The sequence below is a fragment of the Aspergillus tanneri genome (genome assembly GCF_003426965.1).
Source record: "Aspergillus tanneri strain NIH1004 chromosome Unknown AapTan_3_pilon_pilon_pilon, whole genome shotgun sequence".
NCBI classification, from domain to species: domain Eukaryota; kingdom Fungi; phylum Ascomycota; class Eurotiomycetes; order Eurotiales; family Aspergillaceae; genus Aspergillus; species Aspergillus tanneri.
In genome coordinates, this window is record NW_022984630.1 from 3705512 (window position 1) to 3727990 (window position 22479).

Sequence of the window (22479 nt, forward strand, 5' to 3'; positions counted from 1 at the left end):
TTTTCATCGATCGCGATGGCTACATGCGTTGTACGAGGCACATACCCTTCACGGGCCGCCGCCTCTGCCACCGCCTCATGGAGTTAGACACATTATCCATCTCTTCGGGGCAGAGATCAGTTGCCGCTCCTAGTTTTGCATGACCGCATACCCGTGAACCCAATCTACCTCTTCCCACATGGCACGGGATCCATTAGGTTTATGAAGCAGGCTCGATGATTCTAGGTCGGAGATGTAGAGCAATATTAACTGATGAAATTCAAAGGGACGACTATCATCAACAAGTAACCACAATTTGTAAAGGAATGTCTATCACACAAACCACAAGACAACTGAGGCCGACGCCATCGACCCTGTTCAAGAGAACTTAAACTTGACATGGGACCGGCTCCACTGCTCGGGGACATCTGGAGAAGTAAGCAACAGAGGGGAATACAACTTCTTTTCGATGGTCTCCGAGAAACAAAACCAAATTAAGAATTTTGCTCAAACAAGATTCAATTATTATCATAAGAACAGCAAAGTACTGGACACCCCTTCGGTGATCAGGCGACTCTACACAACCATGAAAAGGGCTTCAAAAAAAAAAAGCACAAAAAGTACACGCATTCACGCAACAGCATGGCATCTGCCTTTACAGGGCATACTGAACCAGAGCACCGAAGACGGCAGCCAGACCCATGGCGGGCACGTTGGCAACGTTCATGGCGGAGGCACCCTCGCTAGAGGAGGAAGAGGGCTGGCCGCCGCTAGTGGTGGAGCCAGAAGAGCCATCCTTGGTGGTAGGGTTGGGCGTCTTAGCCTTGCACTCGTACTTGCCGCGGATGGCATTGCCCTCAAGCTTGTTAAAGGTATCGCAGCTGAAGTTACCAGTGCTCTGCATGTTGAAGCCACCGGCAACGGTCTTCAGAGCAGGGAGATCGGCCCTATGGTCTCACGGTTAGCGGCGTAGATCGGGATCAAGCATCAATACGTAGCAAGGGTAAAAACGTACTCATCGAATTTACCGCTGAAGTCAATAGCACCAGTGACCTTGGCAAGCTTAGGGAAGTCGACGGAACCCAGCTTGTCGTTACGGACAATAAGGAAGCCGCCATGGACAGTCTCGAGCTTGTTCATGCTGATGTTGGTGAGCTTGTTGTTGTTGTCAAACACCAAGTCACCGGTCTCGGTGAGGTTAGGGGCAATGAAAGACTTGAATGAGTTGCCCCAGAAGCCAAGCTGACCGCTAAGGAGCTCCAGAGAAGGAACGGAGACGGAAGAAACGTTACGGAAGGTCATATTCCGACCACCGGCCAGGTTGGGGAGTTCAATCTCCAATGACTGCTTATTTCCAGCAAAGTTGATCAGGCCCGTGGCATTCTTCAGGTTGTTCACGTTGACAGTCTCCAAGGACAAGTTCTCAGTGACGTCCAAGTCACCAACGGTCTTCAAGGAGATTCCATCCAGGTTGGTCAGGCCAGTGTTGGTGATCGCGACGTTGCTGGCCTCAGTAACACCCTTGGTGAAGGCGAGGGTCTGCAACATGGGAAGAACGGCCCACTTGATGCTTCCGACCTTAGTAAGAGCAGCGAATTCGAGAGTGGTCATGCTGGTTAGACTGTTCAAGTGCATGGTGTCGCCAATCGAGCTCAGGCTGGAGGCAGACAGAGAGGTCAGGTTGACAGCACCATCAACAGTTAAGCTGCCAGCAATCTCTTGGACACCGTCGAGGCGCACGTCGCCGGTGATACTTTTGCTGATCTCGACATCACCCTTAAGAATCTTACAGCTGCTGTATTTGCTGGCATCACCCTGGCTTTCGATGGTGATGGTCTTGCCGGCGCTACCACAGTCTACATCACCAACCGTCAGTTCTGAATCCTGTCAAAAAATTGGGCGGCGCCATTGTTCACCTACCATCAGCAGCGAAGACGGAGTTCGCCGCCAAAAATGCGGGAAGGGCGTATTTGAGGAGACCCATTGTAAAGGATGATTTTCACACTGCTGCCAGAAAGCCCAGGTCAGTACTTTGCATTTGTCACTCAATTCGGGGATCGTTTTTATCTCTTTTTTTTTTTTTTTTTCGCGCAGGGACACCACCGTCGAGATGTAGATAAAGATAGATAACTAAAAGCAAACAGGATTTGGGAGATAAATAATATTGGTATTCACCTACCAATAGCGCTTCGGATAGATATATCAATCGGGCGATGTTCGGCCCTTGTAAACAGTATGGTCAAGTAGCAGCGAAAGAGCTTAATATGGGAATCAAAAGGCTAAATAAACGAGTGAAAGAAAAAGAAAGCTTCAACGAAGGAGAAGCTTAAGACGGCGCGTTCTTGAGGGGAAACGAAATGCACGGATTAGGCAAGAACGTTCTCAGAATGAAGAGAAAAGAGAAAGGGAAAAGAAAGGGAAGGACTGGATGGCAAAAGGTGAGACAGAAGTGGGAAGGAAGGCTTTCAGGGAGGACAAGAAAGGAGTCGTGGCCCGCGGGTTGGTGGACCTCTCCTTGCAAGACACTGTCCAAGTACTGAGGAGGTATGGAACGGGGTATTGGCCAGGTACGGTACAGTATGGTATGGTACTGCGGGCACTTTTTTGTTTTGTTTTTTTCTTTTCTTTGGCCAGCCCCCTTTCTAACACCAGGAATCTCAACTGTACAATCCTTTTCAGTCAATGTAGAGGACTGCCTTGTCTACCCTAAGGTACCTACTATCTACCTACTGTAATCCGTACTTACAGGTCAAAGTGAAAGTGGACAAAGCATCCCTCTTGAAGCTTACAGATTAATCCTGTTTTCTTTTAGCTGGAAATAGTCCGTTGTGGCTAGTCCGCCCCATTCTTGTAACACTTCGCTAATGATTCGCTCCCAGAACCCCTTTCCCTCACCACTCATCAAATCACAACTTGTATTTCTGCGACTGATTTGAAACAACCCAAATATTGCTCCAGATTAACAGTCCCTCTCTATTTTCTGTTCTTTTTTTCTTACCTTGCACGGTTGACATATTCCATGGGTCGGTATTAATTACTGCAGGACAAGCTGCCTAAGTACTCTGTACTACCTATCTACAATTGCTATGTTAGAGTATCTTGGTAACATGAGGTTTGTCTCCAAGTAGACCAGACATGTGTACATGGGGTTGATAGATAAGTACGGCATCTATCAAATAATTTCTTTTGGATCTCTACCAACAAGGAACGACACTCAGTGTCTGGCATAAATTCAATGAAATCCGTTCAATATTCAAGATTATGATGATCGGTTCCAACATTACATAGTAGTCTAGTATCTACTAGCCAACTAGTATAGCCGCTAAGAAGGGCCAGACTCTAGTGTTAAGCAATTCAATTATTATTACGACCGCAATTGTTCAATTGTATGTGCATAACTCATTTTAGGTTTGTACATACAGCAATAACAGGTTCCTCGATGGAGTATGCTTCGTACAATGTACGGAATACAGCCATCATCCTAATAACCTACTCATTCTTGTCCATATTCTAAAGGGATCCAGAATGTTGTCGTTACGAAGACTGAAGGAAATAAACCAACAAAATATGAATGACGAATTCCGCTGATCAGCTGGGTTTGATTGGAATTCGTCGTGGACACTTTCCTGCCACTCGGACGCTCCGGTATGTAGCGATACAATCATGTTCAAATTCCTTCGTCAGTTCACCTCCCGCTACCTAGCCTCATTGCAATATGTATGTACAAGAGGTGGTGGTCATCATCCCATTCTTGACGTTTTTAGTAGGTACTAGTCATGGCAAAATCCCACTGTGTATGTTGTGTATTGGCTCTTGCAAAGTTCTGTTTCTCTGCGGGGCTTGCCACTGATTGAGTGCTGATTCGGCTAGGTATGTACCTTCTCGGCCAGGTACCATAGACAGTGGATCATAAGATGGAGAAATGTGCCATACAATGGTGAACGAAGACAACAATCCCTGAATACTAATAAAACCCGCTGCCAAGTGGCAAAGTCGACTGGCTTCCAGACCCAATAGCATTGCCGTCATGTGTATGGTAATACGCTTGTCCTATGTCGGTATTAGAGATACAAATCGTAACATGCCTTAGGCTGACCCACCTTAACGATCATCTAAAATTGGACCCATTTCCAGCTCCTGAAATTGTCATCTTGCGCGTAGTCAAAATTACATATAAAGTCTCGTCTCTTGACTTGGACACTTTCAGCGCGTTTGCTTCCTTTATGGAGATTGTAAGGCTATTTGCCTTGTAGTGGTGACTCTCTCATATCATAACCCGATAGGATAGTCAGTATATGAAAATAGAATTAATTCACCTCCTATATGTTCAGTAAGGAGTCCTTTCACCTTCTTACTTCCTACGGTATGGTTCATCTTACGCTCGATGTCAAAACTGCCCTCTTTCATAACCCGTCCCAATTGCTTAGCATCCTTCTGTGATCGCTTGGACGGTTTAGAGTTGATCCCTTATCACTCCACCCATGTGGATATCCCATCGCATACTCCACAGCTATCCGTCTCAATAGCATTGTATTTTAGGGATTACATCACAAACAACATCCTTCTATCAAGACTATGCATACCTTCATTTCTCCTTTCTATAGTAACATCCTCAGCTCCATGGGCTCCTCCGTTGCATTGTTGTTAGCATTCCATAGCCGATGTTTTAAAGGACCACTTATTTACAATGGTCACGTCTGGTAAATACACTTCAAATGATACTGATAGTCACAACAGCGGCACGTTCCCCTTAACGCCACCAGGCATGGGTAGATGTGTTCAGAGTTGATAAGAGTGGACAGTCACCATAATCATAGGACTATATATTTGCACAGCATCGTTCTCCCTGGAAGTCGGAGAACTGGAAGTTGGCTGACGAGTGCTTACCACCCTGTATAACCGTCTGTCGATATGGACGGTAGGTGGATAGACTCGGGATGAGCAGAACAGGGTTCAAAGCGACCATCATTATCTTACTGGAGCGTCGGGCCCCGAAGAGTTTAATGATTCGTAACACTACAACGTACTACTCCGTACCTAAGCACACTGACATTGCTAGTTTAGGTATTAGTTGTACCTGTTGGCCATGTGAAACCCCCAGGATTTGTGTTCCATCGGGGCGAAGCTTTTTGTCTTACACGTCGATGGGCCTTCCATCCTGTCAAGTATCTTGTCTTAATTTTGGATCCAATCGCTGATCTTCTACACTCTTATTAGCCGAGTATTTTTAGGTTTTAATGGCCCTTAGGTCTCGCTATGCTACTGCGGTATGTCCCGAAGAAAACTCGGTACAGAAGACCGAGGTACTACCAGGATGCTTGTGGAGCGGCTCTATTTTCTTGCTGAAGTAATTCAACTGCATCGGATCATAACGTAATCGGTAAGCGAGCGCCGCATTGAAGGCGAGCGCCGCACTTCTGTACTCCATATAAAATGGCACTCTTTGAAACCTTAATATCTCAACCACCAGTAGATATAGAAACATCTTGATAAGATAGTAACATATATATGAACTCTAAAAGGGTGTTTTTATATTTTCATGTTTTTAGGTAGTTTTCTTGGCTTTAAATACTAGGACAACTGAAAGTATAAAAAATACAGCTGTAATTTATCTTACCTGGAGAAATATTCATTCTGGAAATTTCTCTGCTTAATATATATATACACTGTATTATATTATACTGTATATTTAATTTTATGTCCCCTAGGTGCTTTATTGTTGAGATATTAGACTCTCAAAAAAGTGTCATTTTATATGGAATACAAAGGTGCGGCGCTCGCTTTCATGCGGCGCTCGCTTACCGATTACGTTACAAGTGGCCATCTATCCAACAGACTTGGGTTTGGTTCGCGTCCGATGAAAAACACAGATCAATATTGTTACGCACTTTTTGTGTCACCTACATGCTTCGACGGCCTGTAGGATCTCAAGGCTTTCTCTGCATTCCACATGCCTGCCCATAGTCAGATTCTCGGAATGTGATTGCATGTGGAATTTTGAGTAAGCTGAGCAATATAACCTAGGATAACTACGAGACATGACGAATTAAGAAGTTGAGACATCCGGTGAGGGGAAATAACGGCAGTGCCAGTGTTTCATGGCATGTGACTTTGTAGATGCTTGATAGTTATGAAATGTTGATTACTAACAACATAGACCTCGTATAGAATCAATATAATCATGCTAAGGTCTTTACATTCTCACAGTCTCTGAGAACAAGCGACAAACTGTATAGTCACATCTTAGATACATATCAAAGCACATATGTTGTATACCGAAGACCTGCATAAAGAAAGCACTATGTTAAAAGCCCTATTTCAAATGTTTACGTTAAGTATATCTTAGACACATTTCGAAATAGCATACTCGTATAAACGCATTGATTGGTAAGATTGTGGAGAACAACCATGGATGACTTACCCGAACTTATAATATGCGATGCCCAAAAAACACCAGGCATTCATACATGTCTGTCAATAATCAGAGCCCCTAGATTGCCTCCAATCATCCGGATATCAGGTCCACATTAATGAATGTTCTTATCTACCTGAACGCATCAGTTTATATAAATAGCTTTCTATGATGGCCCTTAGGCGCTCCGCGCGCTTGAGCGCCCCCAGCAATGCAGCTTCGCCCTTATTGCAACCCAAAACCAAAGCAAGCAAAGCGACCAGGAGCAGCAATGAAGATACCAAAGTGCGAAAACCCTCAAACAAACGGAAAAAAGCGTCTCTGGACTCGAAACGGAAAAACACTGTTTCGAATATTCGCCAAAACAAAGCCACTACAACACTTACCGCGGTCGATAACGTCTTCAACCCATCATCGGCTACTAGTGGTACTATAAGTAGGCCACATACTACCCCTCCTCCCCTCGATCGACCCGTTGAACCCCATACAACAACTGTTCCCCTCCTCACACCCCATGGGTCCTCCTTGGTTGCATACCCTCCTGGGGCTGAGGAGGCATCCCCCAGCAAGACAGGCCGGCCTCGCCCAACAGCCACGACGGGGACGCTCCTTGAAAAAGCCGTTGCACATCTAATTGCTACGGACCCACGGCTAGAGTCCATTATAAAACAGCATCCGTGTCCCCTTTTTTCCCCCGAGGGACTAGCGGAAGAGATTGATCCTTTTCGAAGTCTGGTCGTCAGCATCATCGGTCAACAGGTGTCGGGCGCTGCAGCCAGGTCGATCAGAGACAAATTTATAGCGTTGTTCAACCAAGATGGTAAAAGAGATGGTATAAACCCAACAAATCACTTCCCCATACCGGAAGAGATTGTTCGGCTCGATATTCAGACGCTGCGGACCGCCGGTCTTTCCCAGCGGAAAGCCGAGTATATCCAAGGCCTGTCGCGGAAGTTTGCGGATGGTGAACTGAGTGCTCAGATGCTGCTGAGTGCCAGCGATGAGGAACTCGTTGAGAAATTAACTGCTGTTCGGGGTCTGGGCAAATGGTCCGTTGAGATGTTTGCTTGTTTCGCCCTAAAGCGAATGGACGTGTTCTCTACAGGTGATCTTGGTGTGCAGTATGTTGATTCCTCACATTTATATCTAAGAGCGTCCGCAAAAAGAGAGAAAAAAAAAAACATAAAAAAAAAGACAGCTCGCCGATTTATACCTACTTGACTAACTATAAAATAGAAGAGGATGTGCGGCATTCACGGGCAAAGACGTGAACAAACTCAGAGCAAAAGGAGGTGGTAAGTTCAAGTACATGGCAGAGAAAGACATGCTTGAGCTGGCAGCGAAATTTGCCCCATATAGGTACGTAAATCTCCCTAGCACATGGCAATACATAGAGCCACCATTCTTATACGGACATGTAGGACTCTTTTTATGTGGTACATGTGGCGGATAGAGAACGTAGACATCGCCGTATTGAATTAGTGATAAGTGAGCGCAATTATACAATTGCATTATCTATCGATGTTGATCTAGCCAGTATATTTAATGGTAGCATGTATTATGACAGCGTTGAGTGGAATGAACCCAACTGCTATTTAGGTAGCAGCAACATGCACATATGACATGGCACACTTACAACCAATAGAACAGAGCCGACTTACCCCTATTACCCTGTCTTCATAGTTATACGATAGGTTTTAGGAGTCGAGTCTGATGGGCTCCAGCATGCTTCACCTTAGCATGAACCATATAGATACTGCTGTGTGGTGGTATGTTACTGATCTATACTCCAAATTGGAACCGAAACTTCCATAGTCAACAAAATGGGACGGATGAATTTGTACAGTATCAGTACACGATTGAACGACATATCAAAATCTCCAGCGCATGTTCATCGCAGCGACGGACAGCAGGTGAACCGCAACACACAAAATCCCTCCTCGTTTCTATCCAGCCTGTCTATTGCCCTGACGTACATTTTTCTTCGGAATCTCTTGGCAGTATCGGCTAGGGCTACAAGCGTCTACCGTTTAATGATGAGGTTGTCGAGATCCGCACGTTCCTTCTGTTCCTTCTCGACTTCGCGAATGATCGGGCTCAGGTATTCAACATCCTATCGACAGCTATCAGCGACAAGTCCACCGAATCATTCTTAAGGGATTCTAGATGCTTTTCCCGGAGAGTATCCCCACCATACATGGAGTTTCTATAGGGTTACAAATCCTCCTCACGGGATTGGCTGATATTTCATGCGGAGAAATGGGGAAGGTTGCTAGGTAAAAATGCACGAAATTCAACTCACATCCTCAGGCTTGGTCTGCTCAGCAGCTGGAAGGAGGGTGTGGGAGACAGAGCACTAATTGACGAGCATTGTTAGACACCTGGTCACCTCTGGAAGACGGACGATAGGAACCAACCTGGAATGCCCTGCGGATACGGAAAACACGGTCGTAGGCCTCCTTAGGGGGAAGACGCTTGATGGCCGTCTGAACGGCCACGCTTTCCTCGGGGATCAGGTCATCAAACCTTATTAGAGTCAGCCAGGTCACTTTTGGAGACATGATATAAAACTGTTCTCCGCCCAAGCGGAGACAAGGATATGGCACGAAAACTGATAGACAACGCTCGATATATCCAACAGAGGTCTATCGTTTCACATATCCACCCTGCACCGCATGGATCTGAGAAAAAAAGGTGTGTGCTCCTACTTCAATCCGAGCCTCCTGTAACCGGCTGCGTCGGCGTACCAGTTGGCAATTGGCGTCATCCAGCGCTTGAGCCACGGGCGCTTGACAATGTAGCTGGTAAGAGAAGGAGCGGACATGGCGAATGATCCCAAATGGAGATGGGTTGGGTCCAATTGGCGGAGTGGTGTGGAAGGGGGATCGCGAAATGTCAGTCAAGCTGAGCGAGAGTTGGCCCGATGTTGGAGTGTGCAAAACGGAGGTTCGGCGAGTGAACTTTCCCAAAAACATCCGATTTTTTCTGCCTCAGGCAGAAATACCTGACCGGTTCCGATCCAAAGACACGTGATTGGCCTGCTTGCGAAGTGCTGCCTCAGGCGCTACTCTTGGGACCGGCGGTGGATTCTCTCTCCACCTGACCGGCAGAGACTCGTATCTGCATTTGATCTCGTCCACAATCCTCCGCGATCTCCCGTTCGTGCACTGCTTTCCAACATCCCCAGCTGACACACCCCTGCGTTTTGTATCCGCCGATTGTCTCCGTTCCAACATTTTCGGGCATGGAGGTCGTTAAGCGCTGAATCCTTTTTTTTATTTGTTTTGCTCCTCGAGAGGAGCTGAGCTGCTACAACAGACCCCGCCCCGTTTGTGTTCCGGATAGGGCAACGCTGAAACCATTAGACGACTCAGTAGCATTGGCACGACCGACAACCTGTTCCAATTTTTCTCCTCCGAACTTTATTTCTAGCCCAGAAGTGCTCCAATCGAGAAAATACGCCCACATCGCGATTAGCATAGGACCGATTGGGTTCCGGAGCGAGCACCGACATGCTCGGGTCCGGGAGCCCTTGTGAGATCTAAGACGGACACATAGGTTGCTTTTTGAGTGCTAGTTGCGAAAGATGTTTTCAGAAGAACACGGCACTTCAGAGAGTGCCAGCAGCGCTCAAGGGCAGCAGGTTACACATTCTGACGGCCCTCCATCGTCTAGCCTTCATGTGACCCCCGAGGTCCCGTCAAGTTCGCTCCTCACTCGCATCGAAATATTCTCCACCCGCGTCCCCGGTTTCTATATTCCTCCATTCTGCGGGGCCAGTGCAGGCGTAGCGTCAGGTATCGTGACATGTCCTCTCGACGTGATCAAGACCAAGCTGCAGGCTCAGGGAGGGTTTGCACGAAGAGGAGGCAATGTGGTCGAAGCCAAAGCGTTATATCGAGGCATGCTAGGTACAGGTAGGATGATATGGCGTGAAGATGGTATTCGAGGTCTCTACCAAGGGCTGGGTCCCATGCTTCTAGGATACTTGCCTACATGGGCGGTCTATTTGGCAGTCTATGATCGGTCTCGGGAATACTTTTATGAAACTACTGGTTAGTTATACTCGATTTGGGCCTGTTCGAGGCATTGGCTTACTGAGTTTTATATGATATACAGATAGCTGGTGGCTTGCAAGGGGTTATGCTTCCATAACGGCTGGTGCTTGCTCCACAGTGGTGACAAACCCTATCTGGGTGATCAAAACACGACTTATGTCCCAGAGCCTCAGATCGAATAGCGAAGGCTTTCGAGCTCCATGGCAGTACTCTAGCACCTGGGATGCGGCCCGCAAGATGTATAGGACAGAAGGGATACGCTCATTTTATTCCGGGCTTACGCCCGCCTTGTTAGGACTGACACACGTTGCTATACAATTTCCACTTTATGAATATTTGAAAATGGCCTTTACCGGATATGGAATCGGCGAACACCCCGACAATGGAAACTCTCACTGGATTGGGATATCTTTTGCCACATTCCTGAGCAAAATTTGCGCAAGCACCGTGACATATCCGCACGAAGTACTACGGACAAGATTGCAGACCCAACAGAGAACGTCGCCTGCGCCTTCACCAGAAGAGATCACATTCCGCGGAGGGATGGACCACCCCCCGGACCGTGGTAGGCCTCCGGGTGCCGCTTCATCTGATGGCATGCCTAACCGACCCCGATATGCAGGGATTATCCGTACTTGCCAGACCATTTTGAAGGAAGAGGGATGGCGCGCATTTTACTCTGGAATCGGCACTAATCTATTTCGTGCCGTTCCAGCTGCCATGACTACAATGCTGACGTATGAGTACCTCCGAAAGCTCATTAGCCACCTTCAGCACGAAGGAGCATTGAAACGCAAAATGGAGGAGGAGAAGCCGGGAGATTCAGTTGGTATATGACTGGATGGATAGAACGGCTCAATTGACCGGTTGAAGCTGCAGTGATAAGCGCAAGTTATTTAGAGTCTTATCCCGCAGCTCACTTGGGTAACCACTTCGGCTATCCGGGGGATTCACTTGCTCCGCCTTCGTTGCTGGCAATACCGGGTCAGATTTCATTAGATTTCATCACTCGCTTTCTCGTACTCTCTTTTCGGCTGCATGCTCGTTTTTGCCATGTAGCTGTCATGGAGCGGACCAACATTTGCACGGCATCGATGGTGTTCGGGTCATGGTATTATGAGTAGAGTGGCTAGACCCTCTTCTAGCATGTAAAGGTAGGGTCTGCCTGTTTATTTTCTTGGTCACACAGTGGGCTTTCTGATTTCTGCGAAAGACTTGTGTTTTCTGAGCGTTGTTCTCAAATCGTTTTGCATTGATTTGCAACGTATGTACATACATCAATTATACCTACTTTCCGTTCTTAGCTTTACAAATGCTGAATATGGACAACATACGTCTACCACTTATATAGGACTTTTGGCTTATCGCTATAATTTGGTGCAAGACAAAAAAAAAGCATTGGCTAATCCGTAGTTAACTAGTTAAGTTAACTAACTAGTGGATGGCAAGATGATGTCAGCCGTTTGGCGAAGGTCACGTGATACACAGAAATTTGACTGAAATTTCCAGTTTGAGGATTGAATTCCCGTTTTAACTTCTCACAAACAACAATCGGTGGAACCGTTTTTCTGTATAATGATTCCATTAGATGGCCTTAAGTTGGTCATTTCTTCTAGTTTCTGAAAAGATGTTTTATTTCTTGACAGTCGGCGTTGAATCGTCGTATCAGTTTGCATTTATAGGTACTGTTTTGCCCTTCCAGGATTACCTAGGTGCCTTGGGTTTCATTAGCCATCCATTTGATATGATGAAAATTCTTTTTGAATGGTAGATCCGGTCTTAATGGCTGGACGTGACTATTACAATACACTGAAAATTCTGATCATGGATATGTCTTGGTCTTATGTGGCCTCGAGTCTTGTTTTGCTAATGCTTATGCTTATATAGATTCTGGCCCGTTCCCAGTATATTGTCGTAATTTAGACGAACGAATCAAAGTATTAAATATTTAATAGAATATATTAACATGATAACTCCACAAATACAGAACTGTAGCCAGCTACACAAGATCACTTAAGCCCCTTTCCTTCGCTCAGTTTCACGGCTTTCTTCAAGGGCCTGCTGGACCCAGGATGTTTGATCGTTCCTGTCTGCTGGAGGCTTCGGACGGGAGGAGGCTGCAGTGGTACCCGATGACGTCTGCGCTTCACGACGGGCGGTGTTGATTGAACTGACGCAGTACGTGGTTAGGAGGATGGCCATGGTGAAAGCAGCGATGGGGGCATTAAGCGACTGATGAGAAGTATTTAGCTAGATATACTACTATGGAAAAGTAAAATATATACACGAAAGTAATGCTATATAAAAAAAAAGGGGAACTTACCCCTGAAGCACGACCCAGGGTCTTCTTGGTCATCTTAAATAGTTAATGTTACTAAAGAGGATTATGAGGTTGTGTTCCCGTGACGAGAATTTTTATCAGATGGAGGGTGACCAGCATCCAGAAATGATAAGGTATCAGTACGTGTCTCATACTGACCGGAGCTCTTCCTGTTGGCCGCAGCAGGGATTAGTGCCGTTTATCGGGAAAGCTATGTTCTGTACGGTATGAAGATACGAACAGTCGGGGCAACGGCCTGGGCACTTTTCCTTTCGTAATGCATGTCCATCTCCGTGGAAAGCTAATACAAGTCCCCCGCCATGGGCAAAATCCCACGAGGATCGATGGTCAGGGCCGACCGGCCAATCAGTTGGATACCCGTGGAACGGGGGGCCTATCAATCAGACACGATGACAAGAATGAGTCTGATTGAGTAGCAGCGACCGTGGATGTCCCGGGCTTCGAGCTCGGTTTAACGTCATCTCCGAGGCCGGAGCGAAGGCAACGGGGTTCCCGCATGCGGTTTAGTCCCGGCGAAGAGAAGAGGAAATAATTAATCAATCAATCAATCTTTCGTCGACATCACAACCTCGGTCATCGCCTCCCTGTGCTCTTTTCTATCAACCACCTTTTCCATCCCATACACACAGCACTGGAAACCATCGAACTATCTCTAAATACTCCATTATTCTCCTCTCCTAATCACATCGATCATAATGTTCCGTCGTCTCGCAACGGTCGCCCCTCGATCCATCGGCACTGTTGTGTCTCCTCGCATCACACCGGCCTTCTCCGGCGTGCAAACCCAGTCGATCTTGCGATCCCCGGCTCCTCAGCGAAGGGGTTACCATGAAAAAGATAAGTATTTCCTATTTACACGTTGGAAAGAGTCCATATAAACTTCCGACGGACCGTCGAACTGACCATCTCAGCACTGCTCGATCACTACAACAACCCTCGCAACGCTGGATCCATGAAAGTCAACCAGGATGTCGGCAGCGGACTTGTTGGTGCGCCCGCCTGTGGGGATGTTATGAAGCTTCAGATCCGCGTCGACAAGGACACCAAGACGATCAGTGATGTCAAGTTCAAGACCTTCGGTTGCGGTAGCGCTATCGCCAGCTCTAGCTATCTGACTGAGTTGGTGCGTGGAATGACTCTCGAAGAGGCCGGGAAGATTCGCAACACGGATATCGCCAAGGAACTGTGTCTGCCTCCTGTGAAGTGTAAGTTCAGTCGTATCTTCCCTTCAACAAACACGAAAGGTGTATAATATATCTAACGGATGTATGTAGTGCACTGCTCTATGCTTGCTGAGGATGCCATCAAGTCGGCCATTTCCGACTACTACACGAAAAACCCTAACGCTCGTTCCACTGACTTGGGTGGCACCGGCGCTGCCATGCCAGAGGTCAAGGTTGACGGTGCCTCCGCTAGCCTGTAGAGATATGCAGGAGAACAGGCACCACTACAAAAAGTAAAAAGAAAAACAAATGATTAAAAGACAGATGAACAAGGCGATACCAAATATGATTCCCTTATCGTGCTTATTTTTTTCCAATGCTTTATTTCCAAATTGAGATTGGATTGGATTGGGTCAGGCTTCATTCCATTCCATGATGTACAGATTCCTTTTCTACCCTGTCTAACTATTTTTCTTAACCTCTCCGCGCTGACAGAATGGCAAAGCAAGAAGAAAGCATTACGATATAACTTGATGTTAGTTATTAATTGAAGCACTTGCTTGCATGATGGGAAATGGCCCTTCCTATCTCTTTACTAGTTACTCCTCTCTCTGGTTTTTATTTTTCTGGCGGATTTTTGAGCTATTCTGGTAGTTATATAATAAATGGCACGGAAATTGATATAAAATACTTGTTATAGAATGCTTGTCTGTCTTTCTAATGACAGGACATACAGCATACAATCGGATACTCTTTTTGGAATGAAAGCTTTGATTGATGCAAGTCTAGTCTAGTGCAGCGCATGGGTAAGAGGTACTATATATACATATTATTGAGCTGAGTTTAGTTATTTCCAGATAAACCTACCATCCATCTAGTCCGCACTTCTATGTAAATGTACACATATGGTCTATTCCCTGTATAAGGACAGACCAAGCCAACCAAAAAAAAAAAAAAAAAAAAAAAAGAAAGAAAAAGAAAGAAAGAAGAAAACGCCCAGATGCACAAATACCCACCCGTGCTTTTCTATCAACTCGAATCCAAAGAGACGATAAGATAAATAATCAACAGACTCAATAACAATAACATATACAAGGCCATAGCACTACTGACTTATGAGAGATATATCTTCCAACATCTACCAGAGTTGTGCGAGCCGCGTCTTGAAAGATAGCACGGTCTCATAGACAGATAACTTCAGCTCGACGCGAAGAAAACCGGTCCAGGCGCGGAGAAATCGGAAGAAGTTCGAGAACCGCAGAATTCCACCGGTTTCATTAATGATTTCCATTTGTTCCTCGAAGACGGTGCGTGTAGCGTAGCGGGCGAGGATGAGGAATGTACGTACAGGTCCTTGCCTCGTATGCAGATTTTCGTCAAGGCTGCGGGCTGTAGATATCAGTTATGTTAGTATGTTAAATTGATAAAAAAAAAAAAATGAAAGAGAGAGAAAGCTTACTGAGGTCGTTGGTCTTTAGAATTAAAAGGATGATTCTAGGAACCTGACCCAACAACTCAACCAATTGCTGTAGCATACCCTCGCCTAATGCGCCGGACATATTGTCCCTCTCTGCGGCAGTTCTCTGACTGACAATATTCTTCTTCGTCACTTTGGTATAGTCTCTACCCGTGATGGCGCTGGCAAAGAGCGGGAACTGATCGTCTGTGATTCCTGCCACTTTGCGTGCATACTCGCGCATGTGGGGTTCATCGGCTTCGATGACTGCTAGCCACATCTTTGCGTAGTTTCGGCGCAAGTCACGAGGGATATCACGGTAGAGCCCATGATCGTAAAGGATGATGTCAAAGTTATGACGTCGGTTGGGATTCTTTCGGATGGCGATGTTTCCGCCGTGAGGATCACAGTGCAACGGGGCATTGTCGCCGAAGATCATCTCGTTGAAGATATGAGCTAAGGCAGCAGAGACCTCGTCTCGATCAATGTGATTGGAGTCTAAGTATTCCAGGTCATCCGGCCGACTACCGGACAAGAACTCCATTACAAGGATGCGCTTTTGCGCCCACATGACTGAGTTGGCGTCAGTACATATTAAGAAGACCGTTCCATAAACGACGGTCTAACACACACCTTCTGGGATAACCAATGGAGCATCCGAATGCTTCTTGAAGTACTCGCTCGCCCTCCTAGCGTTGTCCGCTTCCATGCGGAAATCCAATTCCTGTGGAAGAGAGAGGTCCATTTCCTGCGAGAGCCATTCTAGGTCGTATTCGGGGAAGAAGCGCTTCAGCATCGAAAAAGTGAACCTGGTCAATGCCAGGTCCAAGGGTACCCATTCCGCCAACGCGGGATGCTGCACCTTCACCGCGACTTTCTGTCCTGTTTCCTTCAGCGTGCCGATGTGAACCTGGGCAAGAGACGCAGCGCCGATAGGCTCCGACTCGAATGAAGAAAACAGCTCGTCAACTCGATGACCCGTGTCTGCCACAAACATGTCTTCAATGGATTCGATTGACGAGACGGGGCATTTATCTTGCAATGGAATGAATGTCGTCGTCCACTCCAAAGGAAGCAAATATCCCATACTACTCAGGTGCTGGCCTAGTTTAATAAATATGGAGCCGTTTTTCTCGAGAACACGTAGAGTTCGTTCCGCGCAACGTTTATGACAGGCCCGGATGCTTTCACTCCGTTCTTCGGTGGACGAGCTTTCTTGCTTAAGGGTGATTCGGTAACTGGTTACAACAATTATGTGAGCAACTGAGACAAAAGAGCCTACCCCTTAAAAAGACATCAAATGACCGTCAACTTACTCGTTGATACACACGGCTAAGGTGCTAACAACTCGTCCCGTTCTCTGCGCAGCGCGGTAGAGATGCTGGGCGTCGTCCGAGAATGCCACCGCTCCAATAACCATTGTACCCCCAATAACCACATACTTGACGAGTCGATCCCGCAGTTGACCCGACCCGGTTCGTTTCCTTTCATTGTTACCAGTATTCCCCGGCCCAAACGCGGCGGATGTTCTAGCGGAAAAAAGAGCGCAAGGAGGAGCGGACCGACCGACCTGGCACGGATAACGGTACCGACATATTCCCCGAGACCTCTGCGTCGAATATGAGATTGATCTGCTAGATATAGAGGAGATCGGGGGGCGTTGAAAAAAATGCGTCCAGGGAGCAGAAGCCGAACATCGGATGGCAGTTGCACGATTAAAATCGCATGCCCGCAGCAGTGCGCGGAGCGCCGCCCTCATACCGACCGCCACCGATGCCGTATGAAGAGCGACCAGAGGAGGAACGCCGGATTGATAGTAGAAACTGTGCTTCACCGGTGCGGCTAACACCAGGCCATTGTCGTATGCGAAGAACTCAGAGTAGAAACGGCGACGGGGCGGAAAAGAAACGCACGGGAATCCGTTGCTCCACAACTTGCCGCTTTAGCAGTGCCGAGGCCATACTGTACCATCTAGTTACACAGGAGGAAGTATGTCAAAGAGAAAACTCCAGAGATACAGAGGATCATGTCTAGATTCTTAGGTACATTTACGTCGGTCAGGTTGCAGAACCATGGTCTACAGGTATGGAGTATCCGTGAATGAGATAGATAGTATGCACAACGGAGAACTCCTTCTCGACATCACCAATCGACCAGTCAAGATCCCTTGAAAATGAGACATACCAAACATGGACAGTTCGGAGATGAGTCAAAACACAGTCCTAAACAATAACCCCAATGCGCCTTTCCTATGCAATGCACTCGAAACGACGTCCAATAAAAACCGTATTATGTGAGGCCACAAAGGCCAAATCGAGCAAGGAATATAATCAGAAAAGGGTCGAGAAGAGAAGGCGATGGACAAGAAGCTGGACTATCCAATTCACGAAGCCCAGTCGGCATCTACTTGAGTCGTACGCCGCCGCCGGGGGAGAATCGATGGTCGACGGGACACCGTGCTTGGTGGCCTTGTGCTTTCTTCAGGTAACATGTCAACATGTGATAATCTATTGCTGTCGGGGATTACTCGTGACAGCCGATTCCTCGCTGCGCCGGAGCTTCCATTCAGCCCCCCGGCAAGGCCAGGGCTGGCACCGTCCCGGCTTCCAGGCCGCAGTGCCAGCGCCGACCCAGTGAGCGGGTTTCGTGGGTGTCTCTGACTATCTCTCCCATCTAAATACGCTTTGGATTGACTGGAACGGTTAATCTGGGGGGTGGATGGTGCCGACTGGCCGGGGAGCAGACCAGGAGGCGTGGTGGAGATGCTCCGTCGCCTCACACCTGGCTTGCGCTTGCCCAGCCCATATGCCTCGCTCCGCTCATTAGACTGTACTAGTTTTCCGGCCATGTCTTTAACTAGGATGGCGGGATCATGTTCGAGCTCTGCAATCGCATCCAAGAGGCCATACTTCGCGAGCAGGCCGCCTTGCTCCTCGCTTGAATCACAGATACTTGATATGATCCGGAGCAAATTTAGCCGGACCGCAGTTTTATTGTGGTGTAACTTCTGCCCGATTCGATTAAACAGGTCTGGTCGTGCGAAGGTGTAGGCAATCGGAGGGCTTAGTCTCAGTAGCTTTTGCAAAGGTTCGAGAAGATTCTCGAATGAGTTGGCCTTTGATATGGTCAGGCACCGGACAATAGCATCCGTGAAATATAGCTTATCATGGCGGTTCTCCAGAAGGTGCTCTTCCACCTTGGCGGTCTCTTCTTGAAGCCTGTTATTGAGGTTAGCGCTGCGCTCTCCTGGTTTAGTGAATATCTACTGACCAAGTAAAGATAGCATCCAGCGCTGTAACTTGCCAATACGGATCAGAAAGCAGGGATATGTAGAAGGAGAGGCCCTTGTTCCGCCACAACTCACGGCGGCCGACTTTGCCTGAATTTGCCATGTCGCAGAGAATTGGTAGTGCAAACTCCTTCAGTGGCCGTTCAGTCTTTACTATCTTCTGGAGTAGGGGTACAATGCCATTCAAAGCTGCATCTTCTTGTCGAGGCTTGTTCAGGCGACACATGTTGTAGATGGTGTTCAAGATCTGATTCGACACTTCTCGGAAATGTGGGCGTCTGATAGTCGACCTCAGCAGATCCGTCAACACGTCAATTGCATTCGAGTTCTGCAAAGAGTCCAACGTTGTGGATAGCATGGACAAGTTTTTGATAAATTTCAGCATTGTGATCTGATGAGCTGGTGTCATGCGTTTTAATTCTTTCAATACCCCTTGAGACGAACCGTTAGCATCAGGCATAGCTGCTACAAAGTGCGTGGCCATACGTACTGTGAAGAACTGTCCGCTCAGCGACCATTTCCTTCACATGGTTCTCTGCTTGAGAGAAAATGAAGAAGATATTTGCTATACGGCCTTCGACGATCTCCGCCAAGGTCCCTTCTTCATCCAAGACCCGGCTCAAGACAAGTGACAAGGGGTCCAAAACAGAGTTACGGGAGAGGATTCGGCAAAAGTCATTTTTCGGTGTTGAGCCCTAGACGATTAGCAGAATATCCGCACACACATTGTACAGGACAACCCACCTGCAGCTCGAAAACACTCCAAATACCATTCACACCGATCAAGACCAGGTCCCGTTCATCTTCGTAATCATCTTCTAAGAACTCAACCAAGACATTCAGTCCTCCAGCACTGACAAACATTTGCAGAGTAAGCGTAGATGTTTGATACATCTGCTGCACGAACGCAGCCGCTTCCAACCGAATCTCTCGCGGATACTTCTTTGAAGCGAATTCGTTGATAATAGGTATACCTCCCACAAAACAGAGGTTCTCCTGTATCTCATAGTCGTCATAGATAATCGCGTTGACAATCTTCAGGAGACTCAAGATAATGTCCCGTCGACGGCACATGTCGAGGATCTCCAATATCGGAAGCATACCGTGGGCGCTTATGATTATGTTTTTCGTTTCCGGGAGATCGCAGAAAACTGTCAGCAGCTGATCTGAGATTTCTCCGAGGACATCTTCGTCCTGGGAGGTTTTCAGAGAGCTCACTAGCCCCTCAACCTGATTGCGAAGTCGAGCATGCTTGTCGCGTGCGATGTTAGCTTCCAGGTCCATTTCGTCAAGTCCTTCCTCAAGTTGGGCAAACGGGTCATCATCATCGTCCTGGTCTCCAAGCCAAGAATTGTTTGACAACTTAGAATTAAGTAGCAGAGTGCTTTGGTCCGAGCTACCATCACTTTCAAGATTATCCAGGGCGGCCTCGTCGGCACCTAAAATGTCAGAGAAATCCTCATCGGTCTCATTCTCTGCAAACCGTTGAATCTCTATTTCTGATCGATGTCGCTTGACAGAAATCCGCTTCCTAAGCTGAGGCTCTTGATCTTCCATATCGTCAGAGGGCTCTTGATAGCGGACTATCTTTTTGGAAGACGCATCTCCCAACAGAGCAGCATCTTCATCAACCTCCTAGTACACGTAAGAAAATAACTTGACGGTAGCTAAAACAAGAGGGTACTCACATGGAAGGCGCTCAGTTTGCGGTCTAGAACGTCCTCGTTCGCTTTAATTAGATCCGAGTAATCCTCGACGGGGTTTTCTTTATAAAATGAGGCGGGACGCGGTTGTCTCATCGGCGGGACCGGGTTCTGTGTTAAAATTGGCACATTTTGCATAGACGCAAACGTACTTTTAGCAATATTGTACAGGGGGGAGTCCTGTAAGTGAATGCTTTCAGTTGAAGCAAGTTTCGGTAGGGACGGCCGGATCGTCTCTAAAGGATCTGATTCCCCCGATGGTAATGAGTCTTGGAATGAGTCCTCAAATTCATCAAAGCTATCCTCTGATCTCAGCACTGTCCCATCAAGAGATGCAAAAGCCTTGAGCTTCTCAGAGGACAGCATCCCTCCGAAATTGTCCTGTGGCCGAAGGTGAGGCAGCTGTAAAGCACTAGGGGAAATGGCAGTGGCAAAGTCATCATCCCAGTTGTCCTCTTCCGGGGAGTTTTGAGATCGATATCGATCCGCCAAATGATTAGCAACTGGACTTGGCGAGTCCTTACTTGGGGCATTCCGAATTGATGGCAGCGACATCGGATTTTGATGGTCATGTTTAAATGTCTTCCGTAGGGTTCCTGCACTAGGCGAACGCAGTGCTTCGTTCCATTCTTGAACACTTTTTACTGCTTCCTCGTACTCCGTTGACTTTTTAGGGACTACTGAATCTGATCGGCGGGCATTGACTATCCAAGGATGTTTCAGCAATTTCCTCGCCGAAACACGAAGGTTAGGGTCCTTCTGAAAGCATTGCATCAAGAAGTCTTTGACGGCCTATAGATATCGTCAGGCATAAGCAGGACATAGAGCAGTATAAAACTAACCGGAGAGGCACCCTGCGGGAGTGGGGGATGATCATCATTAACAATGCGAAAAAGAGCCGGCATAGGCTGAAGGTTATAGTAGGGAGGCTTTCCCTCGAGCAGCTCAATCACGGTACAGCCAAGACTCCATATATCTGAGGCTGTCGTAGCACCTGAAAGTTCAATCACCTCAGGAGCCATCCAGTAGGGTGTGCCGACAACACTGGATTCGCTGAGCCCAGTGGTCCGACTAGCTACACCGAAATCTGCAAGCTTGACGAGACCTTGTTTGGTTGTGAGAATATTTGCTCCTTTGATATCTCTATGTATAACACCTTGCTCGTGGAGGTATAGGAGACCATGAAGGACCTGGGACATGTATAAACCAACGAGATTCTCCGGGAAACGGCCAAAATTCTTTGCGATTGAGTGTAGAGAACCATTCTCGCAGTACCTGGTTCTATTAGCAAACCTAATATCGGATGTTCGGGGTTTCTTAAACATACTCCAGGATAATATTTAGAGTTTCAGCTGACTTCACGAATCCTTGGTACTTCACTATGTTAGGATGCTATAGCCATAGGGTCAGCTCTATCAGGGGCCAAAGTCCATAGGAATCCTTAACAGTTTGATCTCACATCCAAATTTTTTAGGAGATCGATTTCCAGCTGCGGGACACTTTATTAGCGATTGATAAAATGGCTTTCAAGAATGGAGGCTCCAATACCATAATAACCCGCAGTTCACTCTTAGGAAGGTCTGCAAGCTTGATTTGCTTCACAGCGACAGTTTCTCCGGTGTTCCAATTCAATGCCCTATAGACCGAACCAAAGGCGCCCTTGCCCAAGCAATCCCCCAATTGCTTCAATATGTCAGCGACGCCGCATCTTAGTACGGAGAAACTCCCGGGTTCGGTCCATACATAATCCTTAAGTTCTGCTACATCCTTCGCGGATGACTTAATCACCCTATCATCTTTTCCTTTATCTTCTCGTTTGGATGGGCTGGAGCCAAGTCTCGCAATTCGTGTTTTGGCGGGCGTATTCGGTGTCCTGGAGGATGGAGGAGGCCCCTCATTCCCTTCACCAGATCGAGAGACCATCGTCAGGTGAGATGTGGATCAGATCCCTCGATGTCTCCAGTTCACTCTAATTTCAACGACCTGTCTCACGCTTCAGGGATTCAGATGAGGGACGGCAGGCAGAGATAGGCAGGAGCCAGAGGATCGGTCGAAATCGTTCATGTCAGCAAAGCCTG

At 47.2% G+C, this 22479-nt stretch overlaps 8 protein-coding genes across 8 annotated transcripts; 3 read left to right on the top strand and 5 right to left on the bottom strand.

The window, feature by feature from the left end:
- Positions 1-634: 634 nt before the first annotated feature.
- ecm33 (GPI-anchored protein Ecm33) lies at positions 635-1963 on the bottom strand (the record flags this gene model as incomplete). Its single annotated transcript, XM_033569713.1, has 3 exons — positions 635-926; positions 995-1835; positions 1900-1963. 3 exons carry the CDS (start codon positions 1961-1963, stop codon positions 635-637), a joined length of 1197 nt encoding a protein of 398 aa, XP_033428519.1.
- Positions 1964-6562: 4599 nt separating this feature from the next.
- Positions 6563-7873, top strand: alkA (DNA-3-methyladenine glycosylase II; the record flags this gene model as incomplete). The annotated part of the gene is made up of 3 exons (XM_033569714.1): positions 6563-7512; positions 7628-7750; positions 7813-7873. The coding sequence occupies 3 exons, from the start codon at positions 6563-6565 to the stop codon at positions 7871-7873; spliced, it is 1134 nt and encodes a 377-aa protein (XP_033428520.1).
- Positions 7874-8414: 541 nt separating this feature from the next.
- Positions 8415-9215, bottom strand: QCR7 (ubiquinol--cytochrome-c reductase subunit 7; the record flags this gene model as incomplete). The annotated part of the gene is made up of 4 exons (XM_033569715.1): positions 8415-8504; positions 8694-8747; positions 8809-8917; positions 9100-9215. 4 exons carry the CDS (start codon positions 9213-9215, stop codon positions 8415-8417), a joined length of 369 nt encoding a protein of 122 aa, XP_033428521.1.
- A 762-nt stretch (positions 9216-9977) lies between these two features.
- On the top strand, positions 9978-11286 carry ATNIH1004_005056 (putative mitochondrial carrier protein; the record flags this gene model as incomplete). The annotated part of the gene is made up of 2 exons (XM_033569716.1): positions 9978-10446; positions 10511-11286. 2 exons carry the CDS (start codon positions 9978-9980, stop codon positions 11284-11286), a joined length of 1245 nt encoding a protein of 414 aa, XP_033428522.1.
- A 1176-nt stretch (positions 11287-12462) lies between these two features.
- ATNIH1004_005057 (uncharacterized protein) lies at positions 12463-12805 on the bottom strand (the record flags this gene model as incomplete). The annotated part of the gene is made up of 2 exons (XM_033569717.1): positions 12463-12681; positions 12773-12805. 2 exons carry the CDS (start codon positions 12803-12805, stop codon positions 12463-12465), a joined length of 252 nt encoding a protein of 83 aa, XP_033428523.1.
- Positions 12806-13742: 937 nt separating this feature from the next.
- Positions 13743-14213, top strand: ISU1 (putative iron-sulfur cofactor synthesis protein (Isu1); the record flags this gene model as incomplete). The annotated part of the gene is made up of 2 exons (XM_033569718.1): positions 13743-13995; positions 14065-14213. 2 exons carry the CDS (start codon positions 13743-13745, stop codon positions 14211-14213), a joined length of 402 nt encoding a protein of 133 aa, XP_033428524.1.
- An 878-nt stretch (positions 14214-15091) lies between these two features.
- On the bottom strand, positions 15092-16829 carry ATNIH1004_005059 (ABC1 kinase family protein; the record flags this gene model as incomplete). Its single annotated transcript, XM_033569719.1, has 4 exons — positions 15092-15342; positions 15413-15982; positions 16043-16647; positions 16726-16829. 4 exons carry the CDS (start codon positions 16827-16829, stop codon positions 15092-15094), a joined length of 1530 nt encoding a protein of 509 aa, XP_033428525.1.
- Positions 16830-17792: 963 nt separating this feature from the next.
- ATNIH1004_005060 (serine/threonine-protein kinase) lies at positions 17793-22324 on the bottom strand (the record flags this gene model as incomplete). Its single annotated transcript, XM_033569720.1, has 10 exons — positions 17793-18627; positions 18680-19130; positions 19189-19393; positions 19443-20333; positions 20387-21193; positions 21244-21676; positions 21729-21793; positions 21861-21890; positions 21950-22084; positions 22145-22324. 10 exons carry the CDS (start codon positions 22322-22324, stop codon positions 17793-17795), a joined length of 4032 nt encoding a protein of 1343 aa, XP_033428526.1.
- Between the last annotated feature and the right edge of the window lie 155 nt (positions 22325-22479).